Source organism: Scophthalmus maximus, chromosome 12 (assembly GCF_022379125.1).
Source record: "Scophthalmus maximus strain ysfricsl-2021 chromosome 12, ASM2237912v1, whole genome shotgun sequence".
Classification (NCBI taxonomy): Eukaryota; Metazoa; Chordata; class Actinopteri; order Pleuronectiformes; family Scophthalmidae; genus Scophthalmus; species Scophthalmus maximus.
In genome coordinates, this window is record NC_061526.1 from 19994216 (window position 1) to 20011540 (window position 17325).

Consider the following 17325-nt stretch of genomic DNA (forward strand, 5'->3'; position numbering starts at 1 on the left):
TCATGTTGATTTCCTGGATTGCAACTTTTCAACTCGTGTTTATATAAGACAGTATTCCAAACAAAGTTTGATTTATTTATTCTTAACCATATGGAACAGCAAAAGCAACTTTCCTCTGTTGTGTTATAACTGTAAACATGTTCTGAAGGGATATTCATGAAAAACCCCTAATGGATTAATTGACGACTGATGAGTCTTTCCTGTCCATCTAAAAAGCACTCGTTTACCGTTTTGGCTTTTGGTTGCAGTGACTACCACCATGGCAACTGTAACCGCTTTTCAGTATACAGACATTTAAATCATAAAAGTGCGACGCTAAAAAGAAAAATGTAAAACCTTTCATCCCACTTACTGCATTTGTGCTTTTTAGATGGACGAGCATGACTCAGCTCTTGACAAATAAGACATTTAAAAAAAAAATGCTCTCTTTAGGTGGGAGACTGAAAACAAGCAGCAGTCGTCTAACTGAATATAGGTTTATAATTTTTTTTTTTTATACATTACCATGTACATTTTCTCGCAGTTTATTCTAACAGCAAGACCGCCGTTGGTCGAGGGAACCGTGTGGAGGGTCGAGTACATTAGCACAATAGAGAAAGCAACTCAACTCTTACAATCTGGGACATCTGGCAAAAAAGGACACCCAGTATGAAAATGTTAGAAAAAGCCTACGACCACATCAGCTGAATGATAACAAACACAGCGATACAGTTTCAAAGTGAGAAAAGGAGGCGGGGGGTATATATTATGCATTTCCATGCATTTTCATTGAGCTAACATCTGCAGCCTGTATCCTTCCCTGTTTCAAGGCATATCTGTGGTAAAAAGAAGAAGAAGAAAAGAAAAAAGAAATACAAATCAAGAAATAAAATAAAACCCGTCACAGAAACTATGCAGCACTGGGAGAGCGCAGGAATGAACAAGTGACAAGGTAACAAGCAACTTCTTGTGCGGATTTTGGTTTTTGAAGATACAAAAGGAAGGTGTCACAGGAAGTGTAGATACACTTGGCAGTACGTATGCAATTACAATTAGGCAGAATATAAATACAGCCATGTCTGGCCTAGTGAAAAAACAAACGTCCATATCAAAAAAAACCTTCATGCTCAATTCAAGGCCCCAGAGACTATACAAGTTCAATAGAAAGTCTGATCTAAAAGTATTTAAATTGTCGTCATTATTAACCATCTTTGGTCGATAAATTTGAATTTTTTTTCTTATCTTTTTCTTTTTTGACATACCTGTTCGTCAGCTTTTGGTCCCTTCCATGCTCAACGTATGAACACTATGCACTGAGACAGGACACAGATTATTTGGCTCAATACGTCTTTGAGGGGGAAAATGCATGTCCACAGTTGTAAAGACTGTGGGGTTTGAGTTCTATCTACAGATTGTTAGGAGACAAGTGGAGGATATGATGTCGCCTTGGGCAATATCTCGTACCTCATGATTCACAATACGCAAAGTTTAACTAGTAAGCACTGAAATATAAGCAGCTACCTTTTATTACGTAGCTTTTAATTGTGATGATGTCAAAATGCAAAGGAAAAGAAAAAAGTACGTTTGCCATCACACACTGCACATAGACAAGTGTTTAATCTTGTTTTCTGTTCACGTACTAGTGTGTGTGTCTGGGATGTGTGAGGTTTCCGACAGGGAGCCTTGCTGGTAAGCATGAAAGCCTCCCCCCCAAAAAAGAAGATGCTGATGGGATCTGTGCCATGGTTGAATTAGACTCAATAGCAAGAGGACAAAAACACATTTAAACTATATCTCACACACACACACATTCATTCTCTTACTGCTATCAACACATGAACGCACACACACTCGGGATCAGGCTGCATACTCAAGATACAGGTGTGAATGTCATTCCGAAAACCCTGATGCGCCGCTTCCTCGAGTGCAAAATCCCAGGTGTTCCGAGAGTCGGTGTCAGTTTGAAGGTTCTCGCTTTGCAACTGGGCCTCTTTCTTCCCCAGAGAGAGCAACTGTGGATACGACACGGTGGGGGGGAGGGCAGAGTAGTGGGTGGTACGCATATTCGCACAAGTGGCAGTTTTAACATTTGGGCACTGTTAGTTTGGGTAGGTCACATGCACCGCTGATGTGTGCTCCAGCCATCTGCCGCTCAGTAAAGCCGCTTCTCGAAACTGCGGAGGCGAAGAAACATTGAGGAGAAATCAGCATATGATCGCTCTCATATCAAACCAGTTTTGCATCAGAATTAATTTTTTTTTTAACTACTCTTGCTCTTATTAAAAAAGAGAATAGTGATGAGAAATGTAATGCCAATACTTCTTGCTGCTTTCCAAATGTAAAACAGGTCTACTTTCTCTTGCAGCATTTGCTTATGTCAACACCCACCAGGAAGTAGAGCACAGGAGCCAAGCTGTTTCTTAGCAGCAATGAATGGCTGAAAAATTATGAACCTTAAAATGATAATTCTTTGTGCATGATACCTACAGAGGACAAAGTAAAGTTTAATACAGTGTGCTCCACACCAGTTTCACAGAAAGTTGTGGGTTAAAGGAGCAAATATGTATTCCGTGGATGTTTTTGAACTTACGAGTGGAGTCCGTGAACGCCTCCCTCCACCTGTGCAGACATGGTGCGCTTCTCGAACTTCAGTTCTCCGGAGTACATCATGGAACTGAGTAAGATGCAAACGTTGTTAAATGTAATAAGAAACAGTTACCATTTATAGCGTAGCGAGTAATCGCTACAAACCACTCACCGGAGGACAGAGAGGCTCTTTGCCCCGATGTCCTGGCAGCCATGTTGGATACCAGCTATCAGGTACGGTACAAACTTGTGGATGGAGCCTTTGTCCTGGACCGAGCCCGACACACCCTGGGCCACTTTCACCTTGTCGCCCTCACTGTCAAAAAGACAAATGCCCAGTGAGCGCTTTCCCTAAGAGGTCTCAAACTTTTATTCATCACAACATTGTAAAAAGCTTCACTTGGGATTTGGCTTCTCATAACTTGTGACCTCCCAACATACCTAAAATAGCGTTTCTGGCTGCTGGTGCTCTTCTCCATGGCGTCCAGGGAGCCCATACCGCGGTACTTTTTCAGCCGCACGCCGTCTGAGAAGAAGTACTCTCCTGGAGCCTCGGTGGTTGCCGCTAGCAACGAGCCCATCATAACTGGCGTGGGAGACGGGCGAGAATTATGTCTGTGCACAGACACTAACCACTTTGACAAACACGAGGAAGTAGAGTTTAGTGTTGCAGCACTCTGCGTGTCACCATCTTTGAAATCTCACCAGTCGACGCTCCGAGGGAAAGGGCCTTCACCACGTGGCCCACAGTCTGAATGCCGCCATCGGCGATGACTGGCACGCCGAAGCGCCTGGCGTACTCTGCTACCTTGTACACTGAGGTCCCCTGGGGCCGCCCACATGCCATGACTGTAAGGCAGAAAACATTATTCAACGTGACTGTCGTGGAAACATGTCGCACTGCAGGCTCGGGCGGTGACCGTTTCACTGCTGACTAACAAGAAATGCTTCGGTCTCGTTTCATTTTTGCTGAAACCCATCTCTCGTCTGTTCTCGCTGATGATCCTGACCTACTCTTGCGCACGAGAGAGCGGTCCCCATGGCAACACAGAACAGGGGGCCTTGGCAGATCACCATGACAACTAGGAGTGGTCTCGGGGTATTTGTTACTGCTGGAAACTGATCGCCTTATTGTAGCTCGTAGCCAGATAAGGAACATGTACAGCGAGGATGAACGTGCTCCATGTCCCATTACCTACATAGTCACAGTACAAAAATTCTGCTGATTTATTTGCATTTCCATATGTTTTTCCAGAACTCCCGTCAATGAGAAAGAGAAAATATGCTGTAACTGTGCTCGGGAGATGAAACAGTATGACAGTACCTTCCTGTGTGATGCAGATGGAGCCGCAGCCCATGCCGACTCTTAAAGCATCCACACCAGCATCAATCAGATTCTTGGCCTGGGCTGCCGTGACCACTGGAGGTGAAGAAAAATAACAGATTTTATTTTGATGCTATTATACCAAGGATAAAAAAAAATCCTGTGCTATGCTTATAAAAAAAATAAGTCCTTCGACCAAAGGCTTTATTTCCACCCACGTGATCATAATTCATAGCAGAAGAGAGACTAGTGGTTCTTTTGTTCGACAAACTCACCATTTCCTCCGGCAACTTGCAATTCTGGATGCTTCTGTTTAATATAATTTATCATGTTGATTTGATACACCGAGTTGCCTTGCGAGGAGTCCTAGAAATGCAAAAAACATTCTTGGATTTAGTAAATACCATGGGTGTATTACAAAAGACATATTTCACTAATGGGAAAGAAAACATTCTTCAAACTGTTTGGTCCTGGCCTTCTCACACTTTTATGATAGATGAGCTAGAGGATCAACAATCAGAAACACCCACCAGCACAACAACATCCACTCCAGCCTGCACCAACAGGTCCAGTCTGTACTTGTCGTCTTCCCTGGTGCCGATGGCGGCGCCGCAGAGCAGCTGTTTGCGCGAGTCTTTGGAGGCCAGCGGGTAGTCCCTGTTCTTCTTAAGATCCGTCCGGGCAATGATGGCCACCAGCTCGTCGTTATCGTTCACGATGGGAAGCTTCCCTGGTTACAGAGGAGGCGGACGACGAGGTTGTGAAGTTACATGAGAAAAACCGAACTTCCAAGTGGAAAAACCCGCTTTATGCAGTAAACTTTTATTCACCTTTTTTACTGCGCTGCAGAATATCGTTGGCTTCTTTCAGCGTAACGCCAGCTGGAGCCACAACCAACTCCTCCCTCTTAGTCATAGCCTAGGAGATCACCAGAAGATGAAATGTAAGAATCCTCTTACAACTTCATACGGTTGTACATATGGGGAAAAAAGTAAGAATACACACCTCCTCCAGATGTTTGTTGCGGTCTTTCTCAGAAAGGAAGTCGATATCTCTGGAGGTCACGATGCCCACCAGCTTGCTTCCCATTTTGCCCGTCTCCGTGACGGGAATACCAGAGAAGCCATGTCTTACTTTGGCCTCGAACACATCCCCGACTGTGTGGTGCGGACTCATCACAACGGGGTCTGTGATGAAACCCTGCTCAAACCTCTGGATAGCAAACCAAAAGATGATTATTAGAATTATTGTTTTTTGTTTTTTTTAAATGTATGCAGAGCAGCAAGGGCAGCATATGAAGAGCGATATAAAAACACATGAATACAAAAGGGACAAAATAATTTGAAAAAATAGCAACATGAAAATCTAATGATATTTCTACGACAACACGTGATGAGTGGACATTTATCTTCTGAGATTTAATTCAAAACAGACTGAAGATTTTGAAGGTATGAAGGATAATCTCTTTTTACCTTAACCTTGCGGACCTCATTGGCTTGAAATTCCGGTGTGCAGTTGTGGTGAATGATGCCGATGCCTCCCATTAGCTGTCGGATCCAAACAAAACAACGTGTGGATTTTTAGAATTATGCATTGAGGGAGAAAATATCAACAGCAGTTTCACAAGAGGTTTTTGACGAAGCGACACCTTACCGCCATTGCGATCGCCATGGCCGACTCTGTGACCGTGTCCATGGGGGAGGAGATGAGCGGGGTCTTCAGCGTGATCTTCCTGGTCAGTGCTGATGTCAGGTCCTGCGAGACAAAAAACACAGTAATAGACATTTATGAGTATATTTCTGACATTTTGTACATACTCCACTAGGGGGCGGACTGAACTCAGGAGACGTACAGCACTCTATTGTTGTGTCTTATGAATTAAAATCCCTTCTAATGACACTTAATGGATATAACATCATATGCCAAGAGGCCAGTGAGATCTATTTAAGCATTTCATGAGACAGATATGCATCATAAAAAATATTTTTTAAGTAAAAATTTACATAACATTAATTTTGGTTTTCCAATAAATGTTAATTTGTTATATGAGATGTCTGTAAACAACATAGAATTCATGGTCCATCCAAAACATAATCTTTCCTCTCAAGGACAGAAACCTGACACCGTCTGGGAAAAAAATAGGTGAGACAAACTACAGTATCTCCCACAGACAGATTTATTTTTCGTTTCTCCACGATTCCCGCAACAGCCAGCACCAGTTTTCTTTTTTGTTATCTACCACTGGGAAAGTGAAAATGATGACATTCCTGCACGTGGGAAAACCCCGTTACATGAGACCTACGAAGTCTGAACTCTTCCTCCTTATCTCTGACAGACAAAAACCGCGGAGGCTGTGAGCCACTTTTCTCAGGAGGTCCGTGGTGAAGGCCAGAGACAAATCACCTGAGAGACGTTTTCTGTTTAGAGAGCACAACTGCACTAAGCTGCGACATTCAGCTATAGAGTTAGGAAAAGCATGTCCAGAACACCGCGGCCCCCAAGGAATTTCCCACAACAGCTCCCCCTTCTTCGTGTTTCTCAAACCCTAAGCCAGTAATCGCAAACCTTTAAATTTATTACTGAGCTGCTTTGTGTGAGGACAGTATAATTCTACTCTGTTAAAAGTTGTGACTGAGGCCAAATCTGGAAGCATTTGTTTTATTCAAGCTTGAATGGGCTCAATATCCTGTGGAAAACTAGGCCAGGCCAAGACAACCAACCCATGACAACATGGCACAGGCAGACGAGCAGCTCACGCGGTGACGCGAGCGCTGCTCTTCTCCGAAGAGGACGGCGAGAGATTAGGGCCATCAATTCAATTAAAAAAAAAACTCCAGAATTGACAAAGCAGTAGAGGGGGGATTTTCATCTAAAGCCACTGGAGATTAACTCCACCGTCCACTGCTGAGAGACGTGGATGAGCAACCGACCAGACGCAAATGTAAACACGAGGGTGAGGGAGCAGCCGGTGGATGACCACATTGGGCAAAAATAGCAGGGCAGCGCCGAGGGGAAGAAATGATGCAGACAGTTTTACTTGGGCGAAAAAACAATACTATTTTTGTAAGAGCTGCAGAGGTCTGGAGTAGAGAGGGTTTATAAAGACTCTACTGTAATAAGGCTGGTGGTTTAGGTAGTGGCTCTGCCAAAATTGGTCTTTTTCCGCTGAGACTGCACGTTCATCATCACCAGGAGGGGCATGGAAGAAGCTGAGGAGAGGATTGGCTCATCCTTTCAAAATACCAAGTATTGCACTTGCAACAATTTCCCGAGCAAATTTAGAGACCTTAAGAGACCTCACATGCCCTTTCGTACTCTCAAATAGCTGCCATCGCATGTGTACTCACCACTTCGTCTGATGTGAAGTCGATGAAGCCGGGCAAGATCAGGAAGTCGCTGAAAGACATAAACAAAATGCGAAAGTAATGGGCTGGCACTTGCAACTTAGCAGTGCCGTGAGGTCTGAAAAAACAAAAACACCCTGAAGAGTTCATTGGGTTTAAACCAACATTAGCAGCAAATTCTGAAAAGTGAGTGCTACTGGAAAAAAAGGTTAGTGAACCACACAGATAAAAAATACATCACTCGAAATAGCAATGAATGTGAATGAAGCCTTCATCAGGGTATAATCGAATACTAGATTTTTTCTAGTTGATGACTAGTCTTCAGGATTTCCTGATCCTTCTGTACTTGCAACCTGCCGTTTTATTGACAAGTTGCCTTGTGGAGTGTAATAAGGCATGTCCTTGAACTCATAAAACACTGAGAGGTGGAGCAAGATGAGTGGAAGAGCAGGGCGCTAGACGAGAGGAATGGCGAAGAATGTTTTTCAAACCAAAGTTTGTATGTGCTCTGTGGTTTTTGGTAGATGGGTGTGAGATCGGGCATCGGACAGATGGAGGAACAAGAGCAGCATTGTAGGACAACAGGGAGACTCTGAGGTGAGAATATGTGAAACAGGTAAATGATGAGCATGTGGACATGAGTCACAATTTTGAGTGGGAGTGGAGAGAAAAAGAAGAGGGGGGGTCAACAGATCTTTTTCACAGCTGCCATTTTGACATGAAATTGCATTGGCTGCTGTGGAAAAAAAAGGCTCCATCTGCTCAAATATCATCCTTTCTGCTCTTGTGTGGGTGGGGGAAAAAAAGAAAAGGTCTTAAATATGCACACAGCAATGGAAGAGTCCTGTTTATTTCCTCTCACTTAAAAAAGAAGAAGAAAAAAAAGAGCGCAAACACCCACAAACCAACGCAGGGACAAATGGGAGGTGCAGCGCGCGCTCTCTCTCTCTCTCACACACACACACGCGCGCGCACACACACACACACACACACGCTAGCATTTAGCAGGGGCCACAAACTTCAGCTGCAGCAGAGCTCAGTCAGTCGGCTTGTTATTGTAAAGACAACAACTGGCTTGGAGATTATCATAGTTTTCATTTGATTGGTTAAATGTAGAATGAAGGCACCATGCTAAGCAGGAGAGTTTCACAGCACAAACGTAGCCACAACTGATCTAACCTGCTTTTACAGATATAAAAAAAAAGGCCAAAGGCAGACTATCATCACAGTACAGCTGGCAGCAGCAATTCATTTGCTACTGTCTGCTCTGTTGTAAGGGTGGAAAAACCCCCAACAAGGATTACACTACTCCATTATCCTGATTTAACGGGAGTCGTGTGGGTTTGCCCTGGAACTTGCCCTCGAGGATTTAAAAATGTGAGAGGGATCTGGTTTTACCGTAAAGAAAAAGGCACAGTTGGAAATCAATGTACAAACTTTTGCTCGACGTGGTCTTTTGTGTGTTTGTGTATAGTTTAAAGGATATAGTGTAGATGTACGAAGGGCAATGACAGAGTATTCTCCCATAACCAACATCCTGGGGTCTTTTATAATTTAATTACCGTGATGTTTTGTTGTGTTTTACAGTGTCTATACATTGAACATACACTTCATTGATTAGCTGTTAAAAGATCTTAAGATAGACGTCAATTTATTCAGCTAAAAGCACCTTTTTTTGAGGCCATTTCAAGATTGCAGGCAGAGATAAAGAAAAGAAAAAAAAGTAAATGAAAAGGCTTAAAAATCACAAACTTACAATTTTGGTATGAAAAATGATGTAGGGAGAGGCGGTTTTAATCTGCCTCAAAGAAATCTTACCAGTGGAATAGTTTCCTATTTTACTGTTCGGCTGTTATCTGTGCTGGGCTTCAAGACGGTTGAACCGCAGGACAAACGGAACAATTCCTCCTGCGATTCACATGATGTTAATTCAGGACATCATGTGCTCGCCGTGACGTGCTCGATCAGTGAGGATAAACTCACGTAACATCGTTACGTTTTCCATTGAATTAGCGCTTTCTAAGAAAAATGGACAAACAGTTATGGTTTTTTGTCGTTGAAGTTAAAGACAAGCCGCTGTGCTTGCAGTCAAAGTGATGACTGTGGTGAGTTTGCAAAATCCCCTTTAGGGATTTGGTTTCAGGACATGAAATGTAATTAACAGGAACTGAACAGGAAGTAACCAATGTATCTGACAACTTTGAAGAATGAAGTCACTGAGATACAAAGCATCAGTGAGCTCAAAGCTCATGCAACAACTTCCCTCTGGTCGAGTTCTATAAACTGTGTGTACGTCCTGAGGAGGCCTGCACTAAAGTTTGCATCTCTGTTTGGGACAAGCTACTGCTGTAAGATGTTCTATTCAAAACAAGACTCCATTCTGCTCAAGACTGACTGACCCAAACCTGGAAAAGTCCCATAAGAGAAGTTAGTGTGATATAGAATACAAGAATTACCCTTGAAGGAGGTTATAAAATTTAAATAGCCCTTGATTTGAAAAAAGGTTGTAGCAGTTGTCAGGCTCTGTGGCAAAAAATATTCAAAAGTTAAAGCACTGTGGTGATAGTGATGGGAAAAAGTTTTAGTAGAGCAAATGCAAGGTACAAAGAAAACGGCATGCTTCATGCTTCGGTGTCCAACAGCCACGACACCCGAGTTGGACAACACACTTTGCCAGTTGTAAATAAAAAAAGTGATTGCGTGGATTAATTCAGAAAGTGATTTTAAGTAAATTGTATCGATGATCCATCAAGCATTCTTCACGTGTCACCAGAACGCTTATGAGGGGAGTGTGAGGTAGGGAAAGAGGTGAGAAACGAAGAGCTTAATTAGTACCTTTACCAAATTACAGTGTCGCCGAGAAAGTGCACGAGCTGTTGCGTCTCGCATGCTGCATTGACAGGACAGTTCGTGCACTTTGAGGGTTAGTTGAAGTTTATAAATGCAGTTATGGCTACTGGAAGCAAATTTCATCCCCATGACCCCCATGAAGTTCAGGTTGAGCGTTCCAACAAGCACTCCCAATCTTCTGCATTCAAGTACTTTCCGTGACACCAGATTTGAGATTTCAATATGGTTTGTTTCAGTCAAAGCAGGGTGGGGTTGATTTAAAAGGGACAGTCATTTGCTTCCCCCTTATGAATTCACAATTTGGAGAGACAAAAGGATTTTAACGGCACAGTTTCAAAACAGTTTGAAGATTGACTGTTCTACTCACTTGTAAGTCAACCCATCTCCTTTAGAGCAAAGCTCTTCAGCCGTTTGACCGTCGGAGACAACGCACTGTTGGTCAGATCTGCTGGTTCAAAATGTGTTGGCTATTACAAAGCACTGGTGTGTACACTTCACCCGCCGTTGCGCGCAGGTGAGGTTTTGAAAATAAGGAGCAGAACCTCACTATGAATTGATTTCATTACTGAACTGTGATTTTCTGGAAAAAAAATTTTTTTTAATTAAGTCTGTGATGCGGGGAAACTTACTTGTACGTGAGGCCATCTCCAATCGAGAAGAGCTGCTGAGCCGAGAGTCCATCTTCAGGTACGTAGCCTGTGCCGCCACTAATTAGGTAGTCCGCCATGCTGCCGAGTGACAAGGACAAGGACAAGTTCAATCAACCAATGCAGCCTGAGGACCACACAATGAAAGATGCTCGTCTGCAGACGGGTTCAATGAGGAGAACACAGGAAGACATAACCATGGCAACATAATCATCCCATCAGGCGGCCAGGGGCCAGTGAGCCTGCATGGCAGGTGCCAGATGCAACAGTTGCCTCTCCTCGGGAAAACAAATCCATGGACAGTCCTGTAATAAACTTTGATATATATATATAAGTTTATATATACACCACAGTGAAATTAGTGGAGATTAAAAATTACACCAATTGAGTAAAGGAGGCTGTTAAAGTGCAGTCGTGGTTCTTTTTTGTGCTTTTGCATCTGTGCAATCTCAAATATTAATTCACTGTTATTGTTTACATCGCAGTGTCCGCGCGCGACCGCGTGCTCCAAGCACAAGTTGACCACGTGACACACATTTAACGTCTCACCGGAGCGGCTAACGGCTCACGGCTCAAGTGCGAACGCGTCCGACTATAGCAGAGGGGGTGTGAACTGAGGTGACATTTTTTAAGAAGATTTTGTTTGGGATGGAACAAAAAGGTCTCGACACATAACACACAACATCCGCCAACAGGCACCGTCTCGACCACTCGCCCCGTGACCTACATCGCATTTAGCAGCAAGCTAGCAAAAGTTAGCATTAGCCGTCCGCCCTGAGCCCCAGTAGTTAAAAGACAAATATGCTACTTGACCCACCAACGTTTGTTATTACTTTGACGAGACATCACCCCCCCACCGGAGCCTGGTTTACCACTGTGGTTTAGAAGCCAACGTACAATCCTCAAAACAGCATCTTCTACATCTTCCTTTTTAAACACAGCTGACGTTCCATTACGTTTGGCTAACTGAATGTATAACGGGGATATAACAGGTGAACCCAGCACTGAAAGTTGAAATTCTGTTTCAATGCGTGGCGTCTCGAGGGTTAAACGCACGCCGAATTGAAGAGCAGGTCCTATTGTGTGCAAAATAATAAAACATATTTCGGGCAATGGGTGTATCGCAGTTCTGAGGACAGAGAACGCGTTATTTTGGCAGGAAAGTGAAGGGAGTTTGGTTCAGCGTCCGGCTTCATTCCAACAGCTGCTGCACGGCAGGATTTGTTATGACGAAAGATAAATATATCTAATGGCTATATGATGGTGTTCAGAGTTAGTTGGTTATTTTCATTTTTAAAATTAAAACAATAAATAAAAGGTGGATATAAATAGCCCACACACGAGTACCACGTCAACACAGTATGTATGCGTGGACACAATGACAACTGTAGTCTATCACTATGAACAATGTTAGCCCAGGATAATAATGATGATAACAATAATAATAATAATAATAATAATAATAAGAATACCTGTCAGGTTAGAAAAACCGTGTTTCATCAGCCAGCTGGTACTCAAACTCCAACCAGCACTCTGCCACGTCAATGCTAAGCTAAACAAACAAAAAAGGTACATAAACTAAATGTTAACGTCGAGAATTACTAAATATTCACAAAACGATTTTTTTTTCAGCGCGACGATTCCAACGGTATTTGAAACCATGTGTATCGGTGCTGCTGCAGCGATCCGACGGCGGGTGTAAGCTAACGGCGCGACGACGACGACACCTCGTTGATATTCAAACGTTGCGATTACCGATCGCGTGCAGATGATCAGCACACCTGGTGCAGATGTGCGAATAATTCTCTCTCACACACACACGTGTACGTGTGTGTCCGCGTCTGAACTCTTCCGGCAGCGGGGAACCCCCCGAGTTCGGCGCGTTCCACTTGGACACATGTGGGTGGGTGGGGGGTGCGTTAGCATGTAGCATTAGCAGCGTGGTTATTTCGCCTTCACTTTTGAAAAAGAAAACAACAACAACAACAACAACCGTGGAGCTCCGTCGCCAGCGTGAACGTGCAGCGTCTATGCCCCCCCCCCCCAACTCCACCAGACCCGAGTAACGTTGGCTAGCCACCTCGAGGGACACCGGTGCCCACGTTGGCCCCGACAGGAAGCAACTTTCCCCGGCGTGGACGCGGGAGGGCGGGAGGGGGGGTGGTGGTTCTGGAAGAAGAAGAAGAAGAAGAAGAAGAAGAAGAAGAAGAAGAAGAAGCGACGACACCGATGCAGCGGTTCACTTTACCTCGAAGGACTCGAAAGTGGATGAGAACTGCGCTCGATCGTGGCCCCGGAGACGACAAAGTGCAGGTCTGCATGGAAACTCAAACAGAAGTGTGTGTGTGTGTGTGTGTGAGAGAGAGTCCGTGTGCGCAGAGTGTAGCTGTTATGTACCAGACGCAGCGTCACGTCCCCTGTGGCCGTCAGAGGCGGGTTCAACCCTCCGCATCCTGCGTCCGTGTGCTCACTGTGCACTTTGTTAAAAAAAAAATAATTAAAAATTAAATAAAATTTAAAAAAAATGTGTGTATATATATACTGTATATATATTTTTTTTTTTATTATTATTATTATTATTATTTTTTTTTTATTTAAAAAAAAAATCTCTGTTGCTCCCCGACAACTAAAAATCCATCTGTCATCTGAAGCAGAATTAGATCAGAGTCAAACTTGTGAACTACGACTACAGGTCCATTTGTCATTTGTGCATCAGAGAGCGGGGGGGGGGGGGGGGGGCATCGTTTCATGTCTGTCCCCTGGTCGGGTTGTACTGGGATCGTCTAAAACACTCTTTTATGTACAAGTCAATTTAGAAGTCAGGGGAAATATTGCACTTGCAGGTAATATAGGACAGTCTAGTGTTCACATTAATATCTGTACATACAATATAAAGCTCCATCCGACTGGAATAATCTCCCCCTCTCTCTCTCTGAGATTCAATTGCCTCTGTTCACTGCTTCAAGACATCTTTATTTTCCTCATTTGAAAACATCACGTTCAAGTCTTTTCATTTTTTTTACTATTATCACCAGGATCATTCATTTTATTTATGATGCTTTATTGCTATCATTCATATTTACATTTGGGGGTGTGGGTGGGTGAGGGTGAGCGAGCTGGATGTATTCAAGTGTTTGCATTTGTAACGTTGATGTGTTAATGTAATTTTTGTTTCTCTTGTATGTTCCGTTTCTTCGGACCTCCTTGAAAAGGAGATGCTCCCTCTCAAGGGGCTTTCCTTAAATAAATTCAAATGAACATAATCAGTACTTTACTGTTCATATTTTACTGTTTATATATTTTGTTGACTCTACCTTTATCTTTATTTGTGACTGAGCCCTTTCACTGCAAACTAAGGTAACACCTTTGAGTATTTATTTTATCACAGTGCTTTGGCAGTATAGAGCTGCAACAGTTCATCGCTTAATCGATTAGTGATCGACTAATAAATAAATTGCAAACTATTTTTGATAGTAGTTTTTATGGAGAAAAAAAAGTCAGAGTTTTATGATATCAGCTTCAGATTAATCGATAATGAAACTAATTGTTAGCTGTAGCCGTATTTGGCAGTTTCAGTTTTTCACTTTAATTTAGTCAATAGTTATGTTGGTTTTTTTGGGGGGGGGGGCAAGGTAGATAGAGTGTGGACATGGCTTAATACACTGCGGAGTGAGGAAATCATGTGGCTAAGTAATTCCTCAGATCTGTCGTCAAACGAAGACAAGGACTCATTGATTGCCTTCTTCCCAAAAGTGAAAAAGTTCCCCGTGCCGTAGTTTGATAAACGCAGTGGAACGTCATGTTGAATTCTGAGCGTCACATGTAAATCATCCAAACTGGATTAAGTGTGATGAAAAGCCAGCACAGACCACATTTCATCCACATGATAACAGTTGTAAAAAGCATGCAGAGTGAGTGAGCCGCCTGTAACAGGTCGCGGCTGAGTTACTGAAAGAAGTAACTTTGGTCACTAGCTACATTTGATTCTATATTTCCTTAATACAAAATCTTCATATGGATCAACCTAACTGTTTCTTTATTGTAATATATATATATATGTATATATATATATAGAACCAAAAACTCCCTCATAAACTGTGCCCCAAGTGTTGTAATTCCCTTCAGTGTGGTGTGGTGTTTCCAGCAGTTTGTTGAGGAATAGGATATTAGTAATTAGTTGTAGTACAATCTAATGAGAAAGTTTAATTTGATGAACAGTGCTGTCTTTTAGAATTGAGCAGCAACAGACAATTTACTAAAAACCCCTTTTAGGCTTAGGAAACAGGTTTTGTATAGTCACAACAACATGAAACCGCACCGTGTATTGTCCATTTCCAGTTGACAGTGCACACACGTGCACATTCACACTACTTGACAGTCTTTACAGCCGGCTGCCTCTGTTATCGAAGCTGTCGGGCGGCCGGAGTTACTGACAGAAAATCACTGTTGCTCCCCGACGACTAAAAATACAACTGTCATCTACAGCTTCACACAGCAGAATAAGAGTCAAATGTCTGAACTTCCACTACAGGTCCATTTGTCATTTGTGGCGCAGAGAGCAAGGGGGACATCGTTTCCCTAATGTCTGTCCCCTGGTCGGACTGTGATTGTCTTGAACACTCTTTCCTGTACAAATCAATTTAAAGGCATTTTAGCACAAATGTTCCACGCAGCACGAGCGAAACGTTGTATTGTTCTTGTCGTGTGTAATGTAATGGGGTTGCTAATTATGGCACAATGAAAACAACTGAAGATCTGTCTGTCAGAAATCAGGGATTATGATTGCGAATGGGGATTAGGGTCTTTCCTGTAACCCAATACATGCCTCAGTCTTTCCCTGTTCTGTAATAATCTTAGGCGAAGGTTGCTGCAAGGTGACGGGTGGATTCCGCTTCCAAGTGTCAAATTATATGTGGGTCATTGCATATATCGGTCAGTGGTTCCCTTTATGCGCTGTTGCTATTCTGAGCAGTTGATTCAGCCTTGTTTATCCGCCCTGCAGCGTGCCGCTCACTCCTGCCTCGATAGTGCATGATGGAATTGTCTGTGTGCGGGAATGGGACAGAAGAGCCACGATAAAAATAGGACCCGACCACGTAAGGTCTCTGTTTTATCTTTCTTTATTGGCATCTGCTCATAAGCCAAACGTGTCATCTGCAAGGCCTCCGAACTTTTCAAAATGAAGTGGTTATCATCCGAAGCAAGGGACTAAACGACAAGAGCATTTGCAAACTGATCTAAATGCAAGTGAGAGTAGACGTGTAAACCGACCCAATGGCATGAAGTTAATTTACATGTGTGCACAAGGCGCAGAACTAACTTCGGATCATCACTTTCATTTTGCCTTTAGGCCTTTGCATTGAGGATTGAAATTATGAAAACATTCTACTGGTGCAAAGTCATTTTTAGTCTGGCTTTTGCATCAGTCTTTTTAAAACCAAGACTGATCCACTTTTAGTAAATTCTGGATTAATTTTGGCCATTTCATCCATTTTCTGCAGAGCTCTCACACTTCCTGATAAGACACTGGTCCTACAGCAGCATCACAAACAGCTCCAAAAACCTGTTCTGTGAAATCTATTTTAATTCACATAGTTTGCATTTCACCTGAAAGCCACATTCTTCCTGATGCTTCTCAGGAACTCACCTCTCTGGGCCAAGACCAGCCAGGATGCGTGTGGCGCTGTATCGCTGGGCTGCAGTTTCATGTCCATGGCCATGTGAGGTTTGACGAACGTACTGTTCACCTTTTTCGGATCCAGCAGTCGCACGTGGTGGCTGGGTTTCCCCCACAATTCTGCGATAATCCACCTCCTGGCTCTCCCTTGCTGCTACTGCACCAAATTGCTCAAAACCAAAGCCGTCCATCTCCTGTCCAAGGTCAGTCTCTTGAAACCAGCTGGGGCCAAGCAGCCCTTCACCAGTCCCTTGCTTGTAAACCGAACGTACCGTCAAGATATCCAACAGCTGAAGTTGACATTTGAGAGACTGATTTTTGCCGAAACCTTGAGATCATATGAACCTTATGACCAAAGTTAAGCAGAAGTTTGGGAGTTACATTTGGCAAAACAAATGCAAACTCTCCAATTAATTCTAATCTTCTTATTTGAATTCCTTTTCCTGCACTATTTACTCTGCCACTAACTTCCAGACTTGATAACCACGTTCCCACAGAGAGAAAAAAAAAGAGAAGACCAGTGGCAGGCTACTCTGTGTGCTCCTGCACAGTATGCACCTGCCTACAAAAAGGCACCAGCCACCTCTAGGCGTGTCAATGGAGGGCGTCACCTAGGAGATGCTCCCACTGAGAGGGTGTTGCTGTGGTAATGATGCCGGCAGCGCGAGTGTTGTTGTGGAGAGGCGGTTGTGCCGATGTCTTTGAAAATCGTTGAGGAGATTTTAATGGAGAGGAAGAGGAGCACAGAAAAGCCACGCACTGTACTTACATGTGGGATAAAGCAGTCGTTGCCCTGAGCGTTCCTCCGCAAGTTGAATGGGATGAGTGCTGCTGTCCCGCTGAGTGCTCCATGAAGCTCTATCTATGTCTTCCCCCCCCCCCCCCCCCTCTATGCAATGGTTAATCCTGCTTTCTATC

General features: G+C 43.4%; 1 protein-coding gene across 21 annotated transcripts; it reads right to left on the minus strand.

Moving 5' to 3' along the window:
* Positions 1 to 62: 62 nt before the first annotated feature.
* Positions 63 to 16780, minus strand: impdh1b (IMP (inosine 5'-monophosphate) dehydrogenase 1b). Of its 21 annotated transcripts, none has more exons than XM_047335981.1 (17): positions 12979 to 13112; positions 12203 to 12282; positions 10713 to 10811; positions 10451 to 10531; positions 7237 to 7285; positions 5543 to 5644; positions 5362 to 5436; positions 4895 to 5101; positions 4720 to 4807; positions 4420 to 4619; positions 4165 to 4255; positions 3890 to 3985; positions 3271 to 3414; positions 3007 to 3151; positions 2738 to 2881; positions 2570 to 2653; positions 63 to 2153 (listed from the first exon to the last, which is right to left on the minus strand). In XM_047335981.1, exons 3-17 carry the CDS (start codon positions 10808 to 10810, stop codon positions 2132 to 2134), a joined length of 1626 nt encoding a protein of 541 aa, XP_047191937.1. In that variant the 5' UTR covers position 10811; positions 12203 to 12282; positions 12979 to 13112; the 3' UTR covers positions 63 to 2131. The 21 variants fall into 21 exon arrangements, with proteins under 21 accessions (XP_047191937.1, XP_035504715.1, XP_035504691.1 ...); XM_035648822.2 differs by lacking the exon at positions 12979 to 13112 and adding an exon at positions 12811 to 12899 and having other exon boundaries at positions 10451 to 10528; XM_035648798.2 differs by lacking the exon at positions 12979 to 13112 and adding an exon at positions 12811 to 12899.
* Between the last annotated feature and the right edge of the window lie 545 nt (positions 16781 to 17325).

What these genes read in the sequence shown, in the direction of transcription:
- impdh1b (XM_035648746.2), bottom strand. Translation starts at nt 16,598, where the DNA reads ATGGACGGCTTTGGTTTTGAGCAATTTGGTGCAGTAGCAGCAAGGGAG. An exon ending in GGAGATGGCCTCACGTACAA is followed by an intron (nt 10,532 to 10,712) that starts GTAAGTTTCCCC and finishes ATTTTGAACCAG; the next exon opens with CAGATCTGACCAACAGTGCG. An exon ending in AGCCAGAAACGCTATTTTAG is followed by an intron (nt 2,882 to 3,006) that starts GTATGTTGGGAG and finishes TCTTTTTGACAG; the next exon opens with TGAGGGCGACAAGGTGAAAG.